Below are 19112 nucleotides of genomic sequence, written 5' to 3' on the forward strand. Positions count from 1 at the left end.
AAATACGAAATGTTGTTTTTTACCTTGAATTTATAAATTTCTGATTTAAAGGGTTGTTTCCGCGCGGGGAGATCACGGGCTATATCTGTTTGTACTGGCTGGAGGGATGAAATGAATACATTTAATTTAATTGAACTTGGGCACTAAGTGGAGAGTAGTTAAATATTAAGAAAATGTAAGGGAACAAGAGAAAAAGAATTAATCTCCTTGAAAATGGGAGATAAACGGCCCTAAATGAATCATGAAATATTGATATCAACTTGGGCTTGAAGGCAGAGTGGTATCCAGACATATATCACCTAACTGATCGACTATACTTCATATAGTCAATGGTCGTGCCTTTTGCTTGAATTGTTAGGCGACTATTCTTCGAAATCACAAAGGCACAGAGACAGCAACATATAACAAACAAAGATTCGTATGGATGGAATATCGATCAGCTCTCTTTGGTAGAAGCAGTACCATCCTCACTAGTCCTGTACTTTGCCTTCGCACGTTGAACAATAATTTGCACCAAAGATCCCACCGTGTTCGCTTTCGTTATCTCGTCCACGGTGACATGTAGTCCAAGTTGCCGACTTAGCCAGGACTTCACCTCAATGGCCATTAATGAATCAACAGCCACGGCCTGTGCTTGTCCCAGGTCCATTTCTGATAACTGACTAGTACGATGATTGATTAATTTTGCCAGTTCTAAGACCAGTATGGTATGCGTTCCCGGGTCGCTAAAAAGGCGAGGATCTTTCTCGACCCTCTCAAAGAGCAGCTTAATCTGGTTGTCAGGCTTCCGGTTGTCTGCACGAGCGACCAAGTTCTGATACATTGAAAGCCTCGCATCCCGGCCGTATAAATCATCTTCCAGCATCTTTGTATACTCCGTCTCACTAAGACTCCGGAAGAACCCTATTATCAGCTCACTTGAATAAAGGTGCGCGGCTGTATTCGGTGCCCGGGACTCAGAAATGGCGAGCTGCACGCTGGCGATGAGTTGCTGTTTGCTTAATCGAGTCCATCCCGCCGTGTCTAGTTGACGAGAAACAGCTTGGTCTTCGATTGCTGCTGAACCTGCAACGGGGCCAAGGTCGACCACCGAAGAGGGAAGGCCCATTTGCCGACGGTATTGGGTAAAAGCATCTAGATACGTGCAGGCAGCACTATAGTTAGCCTGACCAGCGTGACCCGTGATACCGACCAAGGAACTCAAAACAAGAAAGAAGTCCAGTCGCTGGCCTTCTACGGCCCGATGGAGATTCCATGTCCCGGATACTTTTGGTGCGAGTGCCGACTTCCATTCAGCATGGGTCATGTGTAGTAATGTACGATCCTGGAACAGGAACCTTGTTAGTGATGAGAAACAATGAAATGTCCAGTAGCGTACCTGTAGGGAGAGAGCACGCCAGCAAGAGGCTTGGTGCAGCTAGACACAGCTGCCTTCACATCCTCTAAATTAGTCACATCTCCGGCGACGGTGATGATTTGACAGTTCTGTGCCTCGAGCTCCTTGATGAATGATTGCTCCCTTTCTACGCGCCTAGTGGACCGCGACATGATCACAAGCTCTCGAGCGCCTCGTCTTACCATCCACCGCGCAAGAACACGACCAACATCGCCAAGTCCTCCAACTAGAAGGTAGGAAGTATCAGAAGGGAAGGTAATACTGCACTGAGTTGACATTGCATGAAGTTCAGATGGCGACTCGGGCATACGGATAATGATCTTCCCCTTGTGAAGGCCACCTTGCAGGTATCGAAAGGCCTCTTGGACCTCCTGGGCGTGAAAAGTTCTCACTGGGAGAATTGGTCCGATTTTGCCTTCTTTATAGAGCTCAATGAACTGATGTCCAAGCCTGTATCATATAATTAGTTCATGTTGTGGCTAGTAATGTGATAGCTGTCAGCTACAGACCTTGTGGCCAATGCTCGCTTTCTTCTCAACACTCCCATAAGGTCAATCGCGATGAAGGAGCGATTTTCGGAAAATGGAGACATGGAGAGCGTCCCATGTGTCAGAATATCCCGTTTTCCTAGCTCAACCATTTGGCCAAACTCAGCAACACAATCCCAGGAAACATGAAGCAGTTTACCGGCAAGAGAATTGAGGACTACATCAACCCCTCTACCGTTCGTCTCACGCATCAGGTCTGCGTAGAATGAGGATGACCTGGAGTCAAAGATGTTATTTCTTGGAATCCCAAAAGTCTCCAACAAGTACTGAGCTTTTTCTTCCGTGCTGACTGTCGCATAGATCTAAATGCTGGTCGTCAGAAACTCGCTACCGGCCGTCCATGGGGTTCTTACCTTAGCCCCGATGCTCTGGCTCAGGTGTATTGCGGCTATTCCCACCCCGCCACAAGCAGAGTGAATGAGGATAGACTGTTTCTCTGTCAGGACCTGTAAAAAAAAGAGATCGACTCGTAATTCTGCTTACATCACCTCGATCAAGCACAGCGCGGTGTAGAAGAGAATAAATAACGGACACATATGCAGCTGGCATGGTTGATGCCTTTTCTAATGAGATACCATCAGGTATTCTCAGGCATTGCTCAGCAGGGATAGTAGCTAAGGTTCGAAAAAGCCCAAATCCTATTGCCAGGACTTTGTCATCAACTTTTAAATCAACAACATTCGACCCGACTCGGCGTACAACACCGCTTCCCTCCAAGCCTAGCTCCTCTTCAGATCCAAGAAGGCCCTGGGCCACCATCAGGTCCTTTTATGATACCACAAAAGTCAGTGTCCGTGCCATATCCTAATGACCATGTAATACTGACCTTGAAGTTCAATCCAATGAAGAGTAGTTCAACTTCGACCTCATCCTCCCCCTAAGGTTCTATATCTGCCGCAACCCATTGGAGTTTTCTGTTGGATGAAACGTCTAATCTGAAGCTTGAGTGTTGCTGAATTGGTTTGGAGATAAATCGAGGCAACGATTCCCAAGTACATCTCGGCGTATGGACTGTGTGATTGTAAATGGAAAACTCACAGTCCAACGAGGTGCGTTTCACCATCCTTTGACGCCGAACTTTGTGCATGATCTCGATGACAAGATTTGCAGATACCTCATCGAACCTGTCGACTTCGACTATAGAAAGATCCAGCTCCATCTCCCGCTGCAAAGTGCGGGCGAATCCCCAGATCAGACCATAAGAAGGATCAGTACATTGCAGCCGAGTGGCTGGCGTAATCCAGATGCACTGGGATGAAGTAATAGCTGAGCAGCCTTTTAGAAATTCTTTGAGCTTGATGAACATTCCCTCGGACATATCATGAAGGAAAGAACTGTTCATATCCAGGAACGAGAGAATCATTGGCTTCTGTGGAACTGGGTCGCTAATTTTCGCCCATTCTGTAAGATGACCCCTTTGGGTAAGTTGTCTCTGCACGTCTTTTTCCCAGTGACCTGGCTCATGTGCGAGGAGGAGAGTCACATCATCTGCTGGGAAGTATGATTCCTCTTTGAGAGCTGTGGAAATCATGATAGCGTTGGTTCGAAGTAAGCCGGGGCGATCGTGGTGGGCGACATCTACACCACTGAAGCCAGTGGCTTTCAGCTCGCTGTCCCACCGCTCAACGGAAATATACGGCCTCAACGGTCTACCATCACTTTCACCAACCCACCAACCAGGTAAAATTCCCTAAGTACGTTAGAAATAAAAGATGGACGAAAAGAGCTGGTCCATGCATACTATAACCATATCTATATTGGGTACGGCTAGCCATCGTTTAGTCACGATCTGCGAGTGTGAGTGTGCTAACCTCCGTCTTACCTGGATCAAGTTCCACAAGAAACAACTGGCCTCGCGCGGATAGCAATGTCCTAACATTCTGTAGGGTCTTTCGGATTGATGGAGTTGCATGGAGAACCTGGCGCACAATCACGTTTCAGTCACCTAGGCCTCCCTTTCAGCGAGTGCAAGGGGAATCCCTACGTTCGAAGCAATAATAAGATCGTATGAATCAGGCTCAAATCCTTGCTTTATTGGTTCCTCACTGATGTCAAGAATGCGGTACTCGAAGTTTTCTTGTTCTCTAAATTTCTCCATAGCAGCCTGGGTGAATGTTGGTGATATATCGGTAAATGTATATGATTTATAGCGACGTATCCCTGCTTGGGTTTTCAGATGACGCAGGACGACTTTTGTGCAGCTGCCTGTTCCTGCTCCAATCTCTAAGATGCGAAGGTTTGGGTTAGAATGGGACAAATGGACGAAGAAAGCACTGCAGTCCACCCATCCAATTGATTGCTCATACATCTTCTCGAAAAGATTATCATTCATCAGAAATTCTAATGGTGATACTTCTCCACACATTAGCTCCAAAGACTTTTCCAAAACCGTGTCCATGCAATCAAACACCGTCAACATAGAAGTGGAACCACTGTCCTTTAGTACGCCTATCCAGTGATCTTTAGTCACTTGTCGTTGCTCGCTTGTCATGTTAAGTACGTGTTTGGTGTGAACTCCATTTCCCTCAAGCATAGTAAACAGGCCCCTTTGTCTTTGATGGAGTGACGAGACCTCTTCATTAATCTGGGCTTTCCATTTATTCAGATGTACAACCTCAGTGACTGCAGCTTCCAGACGTTTAGCGGTTTCCACATGGGCTAACAAGGACAAGTGCCCCAGCGCCTGAGCAATCAATTCCACGTTTGCAGGAAAGGGTTGAAGAGTGAGAGTACTGTCTTTTGGTAGTAGGTCAAAATCTGGCCTCCATTCAGTTCGCGTCAGCAAGTTAGTATTTGCAGAAGTGAGCCTATTCCCATTGTCGAGTGCACCAAATACGGCACCTTCAATTTCTAGGACAACGTGATCATCGACAAGACCAATGGGATTTCCGTAGTAACTACTCTGAGTATGGCTCTTTACGCTTGTACCAACTGTCATCAAAGGCCCACCTTGTGTGATGTATATTCTGTCGACACTGACAGGAACGAATGAGTATTCAGTGCCGTCGAGTGCATTGAAGAGGATGCCTACCATTATTGCCTGGAAGGCCTGGTCGATAGAAGCCGGATGCATACTGTACGTATGATAGTCCAGGTCTGATGAATTGTGAACAACAGCACTGGCCCGTCCACCTCCCTTGGGGTCAACTGTGATATTCTCCAGCCCTCGGAAACTTTTTCCATAGGTGATACCGCAAGCTTCAGTCGCTTCGTACCATTCATTGGGAGTGCACGACAAGTCGTAAGGTCCGACAGGCCGTTTCCTAGGAGGTATTTCGTAGCCTGGACGCACACGCCCCCCGCAATGCTTTACCCAGGATGATCCTTGATAGCTCACGATAGAAAAGTTGTAGAAGTCCGAATAGACGTTGTCAGCAATTTCTACTGGTTGGAAACTGGTGATAATTTCTGTCGGACCTCTTTCGTTCACCAATAAGGGTTCGATAATGAGAAGGTCCCGAATTGTGTAGCTGACAAACTCTGGATGTAGCTGCAGAACAGCGCTCCCAGCCATCGCAATATAAGCGGCGCCCGGGTATATGATCTCTTCTTGCACCACGTGGTCCGAAAGCCAAGGGACATCTTCCACGCTAAGCATGTTTTTCCAAGAAGGAGCAGTGTCTGTTGTATCGGTTACGCGAGAGCCAAGAAGTTGATGATGAGGGGCCAACTGTAGCCTCCAGTCCCGAGCTGTGCGACTCTCTTCCCAGAATCTCTGACCATGCTGCCATGGATATGGCGGAAGGTCGGTTAATGTCTTGCCTGGAGAAACGATGCTTGGCAGGTTGACAGAACCGCCATTGATATGTATATGACCCACTGACGCTAAAAGCTGCGTTCTGAAGTCATTATCAAAGCGCGTGATCGTAGAGATATATGCGCAACGTCCTTGCCCACCTGAAACCTTAAATATTTGCTGTAGGGGTGCAGCTAACGCGGAGTGTGGGCCTATCTCAACAAATGCTAAGCGCTTACTGGAGTTCGACTCAAGGCAACAGTGTACTGCATCTGAGAACAGGACGGATGATTCGAGGTTCCGGCGCCAGTAGCCAGCATCTAATTCTTGAGGACACAAAATACTCTTGCCTGTCACACTGGAGTGCATGGGAAGCATTTGTTCACCCCGTCCGGTATGTTTCAGTATGGCTGTTTCATAGGCAGGTCCGATATCCTTCATATGGTCTGCAATAACTGTTAATATATTGCAGTGCGTACCAGAAATTAAAAGATAAATTGTGTGCATTACTCACGTGAATGATAGGCCACATTTACCCTCAGATGACGACAAATCCCAGGCATGCTCTGCTCTATATCTTCCACTGTTTGATCGATCTGGTCTTTATCACCTGATAAAGTCACGCTCCGAGGGCTGTTCTCACAGCCAATAACTACGCCTTCACGTAGGAAGGGATGCACCATATCTCGACTTGTATTGATGGCTACCATCCCTCCTAGCCCTTCCTTCGACTTCGCAAACTTACCACGATAGTATGCAATCACAATAGCATCAGTAGCAGAAATAGCCTGTGCTGCATATGCGGCAGCCATCTCACCACTGGAATGACCAAGTACAGCTGTTGGCTTGATACCCCATTGAGCGAAGATATTAACCAAACCGATCTGTATGGCGATGCACAAGGGCTGAGAGAACTCGGGTTCCATGACTCGAGATCTGTTTATGCTTTTATTCAATTCGTCTGTGAGCTGTTGTTAGCTTCTCCGTGAACATAAAACAGATTGAACCCCTGAATCACGCCAATTTTGGTACCTTTCAATGACCACTGAGGAGGGTCATCCAGTCCCTTCAGCGCTAGTTCCATCTCCTCAACATCGTCTTTAAAACTCTCAAAGTGTTCCAGGAGGGCTGCTCCCATCCCTGGCCATTGTGCGCCTTGACCAGTGAAAGTGAATATGAGCTCAGTGTGACTTGCTGCTTCGGTGAACTGAAAGGCTGTGTCCTCGAGTGGCGTGCTAGGGTGTACAACCGCAAAGGCACGAACATCCAAATGATGTCGTCGACTACCTAACGTATACGACATATCACTCAGAGATGAAGGGCAATGGTTAATGTATTGTGTAATCTGCCGGATTCGCTTCTTGAGGCTTGATACACTGCTTGCGGAAGTCACGATTAACTGAGAGTCTACATTGAGGTTGGAGTTGGTTGACCCAGTAATGCCATTGCCACGATCTACTATGATATGTGCGTTGGATCCGCCAATACCGAATCCATTAACACTGGCCCTCCAAAGTCGGTCGGCTGGCCATGGCTTCGCATCGGTAGGGACGGTCAGTTGTCCTTCTGTCAACGGGCCACCCTGCCTGGGAGTCTCAAATAGAGCAACGGGTGGGATAACTCCACTCTCAAGGCTTAATACCGCCTTGATGACACCGGTGATACCTGATGCACCCTCTGAATGGCCAACGTTGGGTTTTGGTCTATTGGTATCAGCTAGGCATCTGGTCATGTAGGTGTCTAACTATAATAAGAATGGAAGCATACAGAACCAATATATACGGAGCTCCCCTTCGTCACAAGGGCGATAGCAGATGACTCCACAGAGTCACCCACGGCTGTCCCAGTCCCGTGGCATTCAAAATACGGCGTTTTGGATATATCGCTAATGTTGGCATTGCTATATGCCGTACGAATCAGATTCTCTTGGGAGAGTAAATCTGGAGCAGTAAGCGTTGACTTCCACCTGTCACTGTTCAACGCAGAGCCCCGAATGACTCCACGGATAGGATCGTTATTGTGAATAGCATCATCCAACCGTTTGATATAGATTGCATTAATTGCTTCTCCACGGCCGTATCCATCCGCACATTGGTCGAAGCTTCGGCACATACCACTTTCCGATATGACCATATTCGCCGACATGGTCTTGGTCATATTTGGGGTTAAAATGAGATTTGTCCCCGCTACAACTGCGGAACTACATTCCCCAAGATAGAGAGCTTGGCAAGCTTCATGTAACCCGACAAGGGAGGCAGAGCAACCGGTTTGGATCGTCATGCTATTTCTGATATCAGGAGCCAATACGCCGAGAGAGGATATCATTATCCACACATACCTAGGCCCCTTAAAGTCATATACGTACGAGATACGGTTCGATAAAGCAAATCCACCCGTACCCAGCGCATAATAGCGATCGATATGCTGGTATTCCTTCGTGGAAAGGGAAAGCCAGTCCTCTCCAAAAGTACCGACGTAGCAGCCTATATTTTTACCACGCCAGTCTGTTTCTCCCGCATTCTCTAGACACTCCCAAACGACTTCGAGTAAGAGACGTTGTTGCAGATCCGCCCTTGATGCCTCAACGGAGCCCATCGAGAAAAATTCCGCATCAAAGTAGGCGGGGTCCTCCTGAAGATAGTAGCCATGTCGGGTGCGAATTTGTCGTGGATTCTTAGGATCACAGAGTTTCGCCGTGGCCTGTTTTCTTCTCGATGAGCATGTCCCAGAAATCCTTCGCCGAACGAACTCCGCCTGGTAATCTCATTCCCATTCCCACGATGGCAATTGGAGGACGACTGGCTTTCGCATCTTTTGGATCGATCTCAGGTGTGTAGCTAGCACATTTTGTGCAGAAACATCTTTGGACGTGAGGAGCTCCTGTAAGTTCTGTTTCGCCGGTAGTGGGAAGACATTCTGGAGGGATGTCCATAGTAAACCATGAACAGCAAGGGATTTATCGTGTCGTCAACCAAATTCGCAAGAAAACGCACAACTAGAACGAAAGCTGTCTTTGTATCTTCCCCTGAAACAAATGGTTGCGGTAAACAGTTGTCTCCTGTCACAAGAACAAGGAAAGCGAGCTGGTTGGTGACTAAATATTGCAGTTCTACGTCAGAAGTTGCCGTTAAATCCCCGTGTTCCACCAAACCTCGATGATTTTAGCTATGGATTTGTCAGTGGTATCTCACAATATAAATAGTTTAAGAGAATATAAATTTAGCAAAGTGTACAATTATACTATGACTATATAAGATTTGAAATCAAGCCGGTCGAAGACTCTTAAACAGAGCACTTTGCGGAGATTTGGCGTAGAACTGTTTAGAGTAGCAGTAAATCAATGCTGCTAATAGCTTTTTCGAGGCCAGAAAGCGCCGGCTTTCCAAAAGGTATTCGTTTAACAGGCAGTTACAACCCTAACGCTCCAGTGATTAGGGGCGACCACTTATCCAAAAGGAACTCAGCGGCAGAAGCGATAGTTGTATAGGACTGGAGATACTGTGTCTCGGAATTTTATACTAGAAAATAATTAGTAACGCTAGATAGCTATATTGTATGAGTAACTGATACGACCACAGCTACCAGGGATCTCGTTGGATACGTCTCCTATGCTGCTGTTAAGATAATCGATTCTATTTTGAAGGTTACTACTATCGCTGTGCTTGCAGGAATAGTACCAGCTGTTTCCTCTCCAATAGTAGTATTTATTGAAGTCTTGTTAAGTTAGGTAACTCTTCGCTATGCTTGACAGCGAGGTTGATACCTCTTATATATCTTTATTCTTTATCTTCTTTTCTTTAGCAACGAGTATGTCAAGACAAAATACGGCGAAGTCCAGTTCAATATTGGTCCTTGAGTCAATTTAGGGCTACTCCGTATGCTGTTAATTATGTAGTTGTAGGAGTAGATTTCTCGGACACCTGTAGTCCATTCTAGGTTATGATCTTCTGCTAAGCGAACAAGGGGCTGCCAAGGATTGTAACCACAGTTTCGAGGCACCTTCCGTCTATCAGCTCGTATTAGCCCACTTAGTTGGACTAAAATGATACAAATGTAGTGTGTTGATCTCTACTACATTGAATTAGGTTACGCTCAAGCCCCAACATCGTATTTAACTGCGCCGCACAAACTGCAGATCGCTTTGGGCACAATTGCGCAGGAGTGGAAAAGTGGCATGGCTCATAAAACGATCGTGAGTGAAGGCGCGGCGCGAACACGTTTTTCTTGCCTGCACCTGCTCTAGTATCAAATGCTTCGCATTTTCACGTATATTGTCATTCGCAGACCATGTCCACTGCACCTGCGGACAAACCTCTAGGGATTCGGGCCACTCTTTGGCTCGAGAAATATATGCCCTGTGTATTTCTCCTGCTGTTTATCGTGCTGGCTTGTATGTCCGGTGCCTATTACCATAGAGTCTATCAACACCCGGAGCTTTTCGAGCCTCCATATAGCCCCTATATCAAGCCCGGTACAGACGGGCCGTTAATAACAGTATATCATCTTGTTCGGATCGCGCAAAAGCCACTAACCGGAAGTCTAGACATGTATCGGTCTGGCAGTGTTCCTCCTGTCTATCTTCATACCACATAGTGGACTATGGTGGTTCACTTGTGTCGTTACTCGCTTCGGTCTTGCTGCGGGTCTCGTCGCTTCTGCCGTCCTTCAATCGCGATATATGCCGCTGCCTCTCGGATCATGCGAAAATGATAACGAGTGGCGAGACCCCACTGGTATCCCAGAGGGAACACCCACAATGTTCGAGGTACTGCCGGTTCAATCGGGCAAAAAGAAATTCGGTGGGCGTTTTAGAAATCGTCCATGTGATTCACTAGTCACTCTTTGGAGATTCGAGATTGCCTTAGCGTGAGCATACTTTTTGCGTTTGCCTCTCATTTTCTTTCCACGAATCTAACAACTCCAGGGTTTTGACCGCACTCTTGGGTCTATGTGCCTGCCTCCTCGCTGTGTATGCAGTGATCGCAGATAACCCAGCGACATCGGCGCCTGCGGGTGCGGCTCTTCAGTGGTTTGGGAAGCCTTTCAAGTCTGCAGCGGGCTGGGGCAAGGGCAAACGTAGCAAGGAAGGGAAAGAAGCTGAGGCAAAACTCCTTGCTCCCGATCCCGAAGGCTTGGGATATGTCGATCACGAGATGGGCATCAGAGTCCGTCCGACGTGAATTGATTGTCATTTGAGGATCTCCTGTGCTATCAACAAGGCCGGCAACTATCTAAGTTATTGGTGAAATTTAACCCGATATCTACCGCGAAGGTACGATGAGATAGTGTCGATTTGAATTTATGAATACACCACTTTGTCTGTCATAATAGTGACTAAATATGATCCTAACTATAATTGCAGGTAGTATTGACTCTGCATAGTTGATACTGTCAAGAAATAGAATTGTAGACTGCTGTCAGTTCTAAAGCTGAGATTGACTGCAGTCACGCTAGTCCGGTACTTCCACCTTTTTCTTCATCGACATCGGATCTGCTCTTCTTCACCATGCGCATTAATCTGGACTCAAGACGTTGCCATTGTGTACGAACGGCCTTCCCCAATATGGTAAAACCACGAGCAATAAGCTGGTACACCTTCCTGAAAGGATAAACCAGAAAAGCTATCAACTTCACTGAAATATCCAGCACAACCGCGACGTAGCGGTCCGGAAGGAGCTTCAGAACAGCAGCCCACGGTATACAAACGATTGAGCAGCCAATGCATATAGCCCATTGAACGCCATCCAACGGAGTGACGCTGAAGGCAGCACCTCCAACGAAGATGATGAGGATTTGCCCACCAACCATCAGCACATTGATTCCCATGAACCAGTAATTCCGGTGGATACCTTCGAATATATTGAACTTGTTGTCTAGGCGGCGGTTGTTGAGTTCATTAAATATCTGCATCCAAACGAAAGTGTTGAAGATTATTGTGTCGAGCTCTACTTGCTTTTGATGGATGCGGGTGTCGTAACCCAGGATACGATCACCCGCGAAGTATAGTGTGAAACATACGGCCAGTTTATATATAGATTGCCCGATTATCATCTTCCACATCGTTACCGTGAACAAGGGAGCATTTCTTGGGACCGGAGGCCGTTGGAGTATTTTCTCTGTTGGGGCATCGGTTGCTCTGGATTGTGTTAGGAACGCGAGCTCGGCGTCCAGGCCCAACCGGGTGTCTTCTAATGTTGGGATCTGGGATAGAAGGAATCACTTACAGCGCTAAAGCAGCGAAGGTGTCCATGATCAGGTTAACCCACAGTAGCTGGACAGCCTTTAGCACACTTTCATTGGAGTTGCTGTAGATTGCTGTTACCAGCGTGAGGAGAACAGCAGTGATATTGACAGTTATTTGGAACTGTATGATTGTTAGAATAAGGGGGAGGGAAGAGAAGGGCTAGAGAAGGAGAATGCAGAGCGCGAAGACTATGGCCTACCTGCAAGAACTTAGAGACAGCATCGTTGACAGCCCGACCCCATGCCATAGCTGTCACGATAGACTTGAAATTATCATCCAAAAGGATGATAGAACTCGCCTCACGCGCTAATTCTGTCCCGCTGATGCCCATTGAAAATCCTACATCGGCGGACGTCAAAGCAGGTCCATCATTTGTCCCATCGCCTGTTACCGCGACCGTCTCACCAAGACGTTTTAGATGCTTGACGAGCATACGTTTGTCATCAGGTGACGAGCGAGCTAACACCTGCAGCCGTGGAATAATGGCATCCATCTCCTTTTCTGTTAATTTTCGGAACTCCGGGCCCTCCATAACAATGCCGTCACCATTCTTGATTCCACAGGAGGTGGCAATGGCTGAAGCTGTATTAATATTATCACCTATAGTGTAACCATTGTTAGGTCACTAGAGTTCAGATGAGGGAGAAGAACTGACCTGTGACCATTTTGACTTGGACGCCTGCTGAATGGCACGTTTTGATTGCTCCAGGGACTTCGGGTCTTAACGGATCATGGATTCCAAACGCCCCGATCCATGTCATGTCTCGAAGCAATAGCTCAAGGTCGGGCAAGCCCTTTTCGCCATCCGTATCGAGACTGATAGGCCAGTCTACGAGGTCAGTGTAGACGATCCCAATTGTGCGTAGGGATTTCTTTGCATAGTCATCAATGGTATTCAAGATGGATTGGCGAGTGCCATCAGAGATGGGTTCGGTCACTATCTGGTTTTCGAAAGACTGGCCCGTAGTTACTGTCCGAGTTGATGTGTTAAGTATGACCTCAGACGCCCCCTTAACAAGTAATCGATATCCAGTTGGTCCAGCACGATAGACAACCCCCATTGCTTTGCGACCAGAATCGAAGGGAAATATATGTTCAATCTGGGCATTCGCTCGCTCCTCAGTGAGATCCGTCATGTGTAAATAGTCTTTTGCAAGCTGAAGAAGAGCAATTTCTGTCTTGCTCCCAACAAATTCACGCCCGCCGTCTTGCTCCTCTTCGAAGGCTGTTGAGTTCAGGGCGATACTATCAATCAGCAGCTTTTTGAAAATACTCGGAAATAATCCTAGAGTCTCCAGTATTGTAGGAGATGACGATGGATAGCCACTCTCAGTTGGCTGCTGATCAAAACGCTCATTGGCACCGAAGAATCCCATGACCACGGTCATCTTGTTCTGGGTAAGCGTTCCAGTCTTATCAGAGCATATCACGGTAGCATTGCCCATAGTCTCACACGCACGCAAAACTCGGACAAGGTTGTTCTCTTTGAGCATACGAGTGGTGGCGAAAGCCAAGGCAAGCGTCACGGCCAAGGGCAAACCCTCTTGAAGGTCATTAGTGGCATAGCGCAAGATATGGCCTACTATATATAGACGACTTACCAGGTATGGCAACCACGATGACTGTAACAGCGACGATAAGGATATCCATGAATTGCTGGCCTTTCACATTTGGCGAAGCATCGTTATCAGGTAGTTGCGCTAGGAACCGGATCAAAAGGACGAAAAAAAGAAGCAAAGCAGCGCTATGTGTTTCTATTAGTAGGCGGTCTTGATCTTAAGTGGGATTCTCATACCTTGTCCCAAGCCATCCTATCCACCCGGCCAATCTAGCCAGCTTGACCTGAAGGGGTGTCGGTTCACTTTCTGTCTGCAGGGATGCCATAATCCTGCCATTAGTGGAATAGCTGCCCACGCTAGTCACCAAGTACGTCCCCATCCCCTCAAGCACCTTACTTCCGGAAATGATGAAGGGGTCTAGTTCCCTGGTGGCAGTTCCGTTGACGATACTGTTCCATACTTCATGACCACTGGCCTTGTCCATGTGGTCAGATTCACCTGTCGCTGACGACTCGTCGCATTTGATACCGTGGCCGGAGATAATGACCCCGTCGGCAGGTGGGGAATCACCAGGTTCAATGTGCAGGACGTCGCCGACTGTGATGTCGGAGATGTGTACCATAAGTGGCCGCCCCGAGCGGATCGCTGCAATATCGCGCTCAATTTTCTAGATGGGGTCAATTCAAATATTACATACAAGGGAAATACCAACTTACCCGTCTGTTCAATTTTGCAAACTGTCTCTCCTTCTGCCAGTCATTGCCGGCTGTGGCAGCCACCACTATTATAATAGCGACACATACGGCCACACCTTCAATCCAATCGACCTGAGACTGTCCGCTAGCTGCTTCGTATATACCCAGCGACAATGATATAACAGCCGCAATAGTTAACAGGATAATGATCCTATCATTATATGCATCCCAGAGTAGCTTGAGAAAATGTTTCCTTCTGGGTTCAGGCAATGCATTGCGGCCAAAGATCCGGATTCTGTCGAAGAACTGGGACGAGGAACTTTGCACAATAGGCGTCTGGCTATCGGCATTCAATAGTCGCGGCTGGCTATCTAGCTTGGAGAAGGTAGACTTTGTGGCCTCGTCGAATGTTACGTATTCCGAAATCCTGTCTTCGTCCACAGAAAGTCCGGCCGCAAGGTCAGTTTGAAGCCCAATTTCTAGACCCCTAAGGCCGCCTAAAGCATGGAAGGCGGCGAGGGATTTGGGATTCAGCAACTTGTTCAGCTGTCCGGGTGAGAATGCAAACTTGTTGTCAACGACTTCAAAGTCACGTTCATATTGCGGATCAGGGGCCAAAGCTTCGGACAGAGGGACATCGTCGTACTGAAGACTGGTTGACGAGATGTTGTCAGTGCTGTGCGTAAACATCACATTAAAATTGGCATCGAAACTCTGGTCAGTCACGGTGGCCATGATGAATATTCATTGTATCAGTAATTATTTATACCCATGCCAACCTTGAACTGGGAGTATCGCCAGTATTATGGCATACCATCTGAAGCGCTGTACGATCATCTTCACTGAGTTGATCGTGGCTGTGTTATGCAGTAGACCACAGAGCCAAGAAAGTCAAAGGAAATATCCATGGCAAATAATGACATGGCTTCCTCAGACTAAATCGATGATTCTTGGAACATGGACGTAGACACGAGAGGACCTGCCTCAGAGCTCACTGCTCATTGTGGGGGTTGGGAAAGCCCTTGATCCACTGCAGTACTATATAGAAGGCTTTCCATGGTCACGAATCAGCTACCCAGGTAGCTTTCCCAGCTAGGGTAGACTTTGCCATAAATGAGCGATATTAAACAGTGAACAAATCACACATCTGAAGTAGATATCTTGACGTCAAAGCTATCCACCGTTTTCCAGCCAATCAGAGATAACACAAGGTAAGATATGAAAGCTATAGACATCCGAGTAAGCTGTACAGCAAATCAGCCCATGGTCAGGCCATGCTCTATCATCCTGTGGAGTGGAATCCTGTGATCTGGACCGTTGTATAGCTCGGGGTGAAAAGTTTGGGTGAAAAGCACTGCCTCGCTTGGCTTCATCACCGATAACCTTATTTTCAACATCATCCGCGTCACATCAAACAACTCATAGGCCTTAACAATGGACGTCCATATTTTGATTTTCAATCAAGATAAGTTATTTCATGAAAGGAACTGTATTTGGTCGCTTGTGCTTTTTCAAGATAAATTGTGGAGCCAGCAATTGCTAATCTGATCACAATCATCCTTCCCCTAGAATTTGCCTCAGTATAACTGTCCTAGATTGAGAAGCAAAATCGATCCAACATAGCAAGAAATGGGCTCTGTCAATGAGGCCCCACACAGAGGAGACTAGGTTAGCTATCGTCTGGTTCGACTAGATCGTCACATGGACCATGGTAAGAGTAGTGGACATTATTGGTTTGATATAATGGCTCGTACACAATACATCTATGCGCGCCAAGTGACATACTGACGAGTTGTTTAGTGCCAACCTCTTCTTATATCTCTCCTACTGGGCGATGCGCTTCATTATACCATCACGTCTGCAGTGCTCCGCAATGTATCTCATGCTGCGCCTCGTCCACTTTATATGATTGCTCTTGGCTACAGCAGCTGTTTCTATCTTTCTCCAGCTCAAGGTTAAGACCCCGCCCAAGCTACATGAAAGACGAGTTGCTACAGGGCTGTGATGCCCAACTGCTGTACAAGTCAGACGATACGTCATATGTTGGAGATCTTCCTGCTACTCTGACCAAATCCGGCCTCTCTTACCCTCAAGTATAGCCACTTCACCTGCCGTTTGTCCAGCTTTGAAAGCAGGCAGGTTAATATCATAGCTTCCGCTTTGATCTGCAACATGTAGTCTTTGTATGATGAGAAGGTGACTCAGTGATATAATACGTACGGACTCGGTGAAGGATGAAATATGCATCATGGATCATCTTAGTCTGTGTACCTTCAAACATGGCCAATCCTTCCACCGTGTTTCATCCTTATATACTCAAAATGCATACTGATAAATTCTGAACATCTATCAGACGTCTTCGACCACGAACTACGACGGATTCTGCCAGGGATTTCCCGGTTGTCGCACAGTTTGGATCTCTGCCGCAATAGTGTTGAATCTCAAACCTATTGAATTAGCAGAAATGCCTCTATAAACTTTAAGCAGAAAGAATTGGATAGTACTAGTTTAGAGGATAATAGTGAGATTGCTTGCTTGCTTGATTATCACACTGATATCGTCGGTACTGAGATGCTAAGAGGAAATGATGCGAATGAGGTTGCCTATCATGAAAACAATATGGCAATAGGAATAAATCGAGAGAAGCCATCTTTTCCGGTGGAAATCGAGAATATGAAGGCGCCTCTTGCATTGATCTGCGGGGAATGAGTCTCTTTCGACTCGAACACTTTGATGGAGGTGTTGGTGGATCGGCGACTACTAAACGACACCGAGAATCCCTGTCCAAGTTCTCGAATCAGACGTGGTTTAGACACACGTCGCAGCCCCGTAGAACACCCATGGTAATGTAATCCCTCTCACTCATTCTGGGCTATATATGAACAGATTGCTATCGTTGCAACGTGGGCGCCATACTTCAACTTATTGCTAAGCATAAAAGGAGTCTAATTTCCCACCTCCAGCGCATCATAGTACTTCAAGTGAAAAAGCATGGGTCTCGATTTCGGACCTTATCTGCGACTAGCAGAACAGAGTCAAGGGTTAGAGAGAATCTATCTGCCTAAGCGAATAACAGCTAATAAACCCGGCGCGACAGGTCTAGTACACCGGCGGTTTCGCTAGAGTTGAAAGCCCCGGAAACCTTGTACTTGGAGTCGCCTTTTGGAATTGAAGTGGTCCTGCGCCAAGATGATACCGACACTCGCCCATGTATCTTCTACTGGTCTCCTTATGCCCCGGCTGTACCCGCTGCTCAGTTCGTCCTACTCCGCCACACCTCCGATGGCCTGGAAAGAGTTGAGGTGGGCAAGGGGTTGTGGGAAGCCCCTGACGTGCTTCCTATAGCTAGACTGGGTCAGGGGCTGTTTGAACTTGAGCCAAACGGGAGTTCTCGTTATTTATCGGAACTAGGCGTACAGTATCGTGATGCACTCAGACCAGGTGAGAGATATGAGCTACTCTGGCCTGGGGGAGAGTCATTTCTCTGGGACTGGGGAAATATTCAAGGTCACCTGGGTACGGAATTGAGAAGACGAGAACCATGTCTATTTATTCCGGGCTGTCATATCTCGTTTACGGTTGAGGAAGGGGAACGAATTATCCCATCTCCCGAGCCTTTGTCGCCCAGGGAACCATTATCCAGAGTGTAGGTACACTACCCCCCACGAATCCTCCTATTTTTCTTGTTCAGAGGCTGATAGTGCATGCCACGGACCTAGTCCAGGAGCTCCGATTCTCAGCGTGAATATCGAATGCCCTCCAACCTTTACTAAGGATCAGGACAAAAATGCGAAAGTCCATGTCATCTATCATTCTTCATCTAAGGGCCCAGGGGACTTAACCCCAATTACTTTCCATGTCTTCAACTTACTGGAGGGCAACCTTCAGCGGCAGCGTGGCCAGGAATGGGAATACTTCGAGTCCGAGGAGATTCCATACCAGATATACGACGATCCAGATATTGAAGTTTCTCCCGGTCAGCATGCCGACTTTATTAGCCTTCAGCCCGGAGATTCATGGACTCGGATGGATAGCCTGGAACTTCCTTCTGATACCAAGGTAGGAGAAGTCTTTAAGTACGAGTTCACCGACAGAGTAATTGACTGGTGGACCTGGGGTACGAAGGAAGATCAGTTGCGGACCACAGTGAAGCTACCATGCTGGGTCGGAGCTGAAGTCATCGAGCCCAGGGATAATGAGGGGCGACCGGTTATCGTGGTACCAGCGAGCAATGTTGTCGTGTTCACTATAGTGTGACCAGCCGCATGCATACTCCGGCATCGAATGCTACCTTGAGATTGTGAAATTAAAAGATAGATACCCTCCAATAGGATGTTTCTGGTGGAGTCCACTAGGTCCTAGTATTGCAGGGGGCTCTATAATACTTACAACCAATTCCATCTCTTCTAATTTCTTCTTGTCTTTTTGTTTCTTTTCCCTTAGAATATATCTCATCTCTACTTGTAAGACCATGAATTCAACGGTTCCAAACTAGATTCGCGTGTAAGTTACACTTCCTGATTGTTATCAAACTAGTACCTAATCAGTTCAGCCTCCTGCTAATCCTTTCTATTTTCTCCTTCGTGCCCCAAATCTGTCGCTTTCGCAAAAATGGGAACTCGATGGGGATACCCCTCGCCTACATACTTTACAATGTGATAAACACAACCGAGCAATTCACCATTTCCATCTCTTATCTCTTTATAGCACATGACTCTTCCTTCTTTATCTATAACCCGCCAAATGCAGGGGATTGGTTAAATTTCCTCCAGTTAGCCGTGACCTGGGGGCTATCATCTACATTGTAAGGAAATGCCAAGTTGCAAAGTAACAGATGCTAATCTTGTAAGATGCTTCTTGGGTGTATTCTACTCTCCAGCTCGCCTTGGTCGCAAAATTTTCAGTACAGGAATATATATCGCATTCCTCTCTAT

At 47.0% G+C, this 19112-nt stretch overlaps 4 protein-coding genes across 4 annotated transcripts; 2 read left to right on the forward strand and 2 right to left on the reverse strand.

Annotated features, from left to right (window-relative positions):
• Positions 1–436: 436 nt before the first annotated feature.
• On the reverse strand, positions 437–8612 carry ANOM_008532 (type I polyketide synthase; the record flags this gene model as incomplete). The annotated part of the gene is made up of 15 exons (XM_015553788.1): positions 437–1337; positions 1379–1846; positions 1906–2246; positions 2298–2372; positions 2428–2709; positions 2771–2821; positions 3059–3634; positions 3686–3711; positions 3767–3863; positions 3929–6126; positions 6195–6641; positions 6713–7424; positions 7463–7961; positions 8019–8380; positions 8430–8612. 15 exons carry the CDS (start codon positions 8610–8612, stop codon positions 437–439), a joined length of 7218 nt encoding a protein of 2405 aa, XP_015404202.1.
• Positions 8613–9967: 1355 nt separating this feature from the next.
• Positions 9968–10860, forward strand: ANOM_008533 (uncharacterized protein; the record flags this gene model as incomplete). Its single annotated transcript, XM_015553789.1, has 3 exons — positions 9968–10174; positions 10224–10546; positions 10605–10860. 3 exons carry the CDS (start codon positions 9968–9970, stop codon positions 10858–10860), a joined length of 786 nt encoding a protein of 261 aa, XP_015404196.1.
• Positions 10861–11125: 265 nt separating this feature from the next.
• On the reverse strand, positions 11126–14913 carry ANOM_008534 (calcium transporting ATPase (Pmc1); the record flags this gene model as incomplete). Its single annotated transcript, XM_015553790.1, has 7 exons — positions 11126–11816; positions 11905–12044; positions 12124–12524; positions 12580–13467; positions 13526–13668; positions 13720–14150; positions 14200–14913. 7 exons carry the CDS (start codon positions 14911–14913, stop codon positions 11126–11128), a joined length of 3408 nt encoding a protein of 1135 aa, XP_015404195.1.
• A 2256-nt stretch (positions 14914–17169) lies between these two features.
• On the forward strand, positions 17170–18435 carry ANOM_008535 (uncharacterized protein; the record flags this gene model as incomplete). Its single annotated transcript, XM_015553791.1, has 3 exons — positions 17170–17219; positions 17276–17824; positions 17898–18435. 3 exons carry the CDS (start codon positions 17170–17172, stop codon positions 18433–18435), a joined length of 1137 nt encoding a protein of 378 aa, XP_015404194.1.
• Between the last annotated feature and the right edge of the window lie 677 nt (positions 18436–19112).

The sequence above is a fragment of the Aspergillus nomiae genome, assembly GCF_001204775.2.
Source record: "Aspergillus nomiae NRRL 13137 chromosome Unknown contig00280, whole genome shotgun sequence".
Taxonomy (NCBI): domain Eukaryota; kingdom Fungi; phylum Ascomycota; class Eurotiomycetes; order Eurotiales; family Aspergillaceae; genus Aspergillus; species Aspergillus nomiae.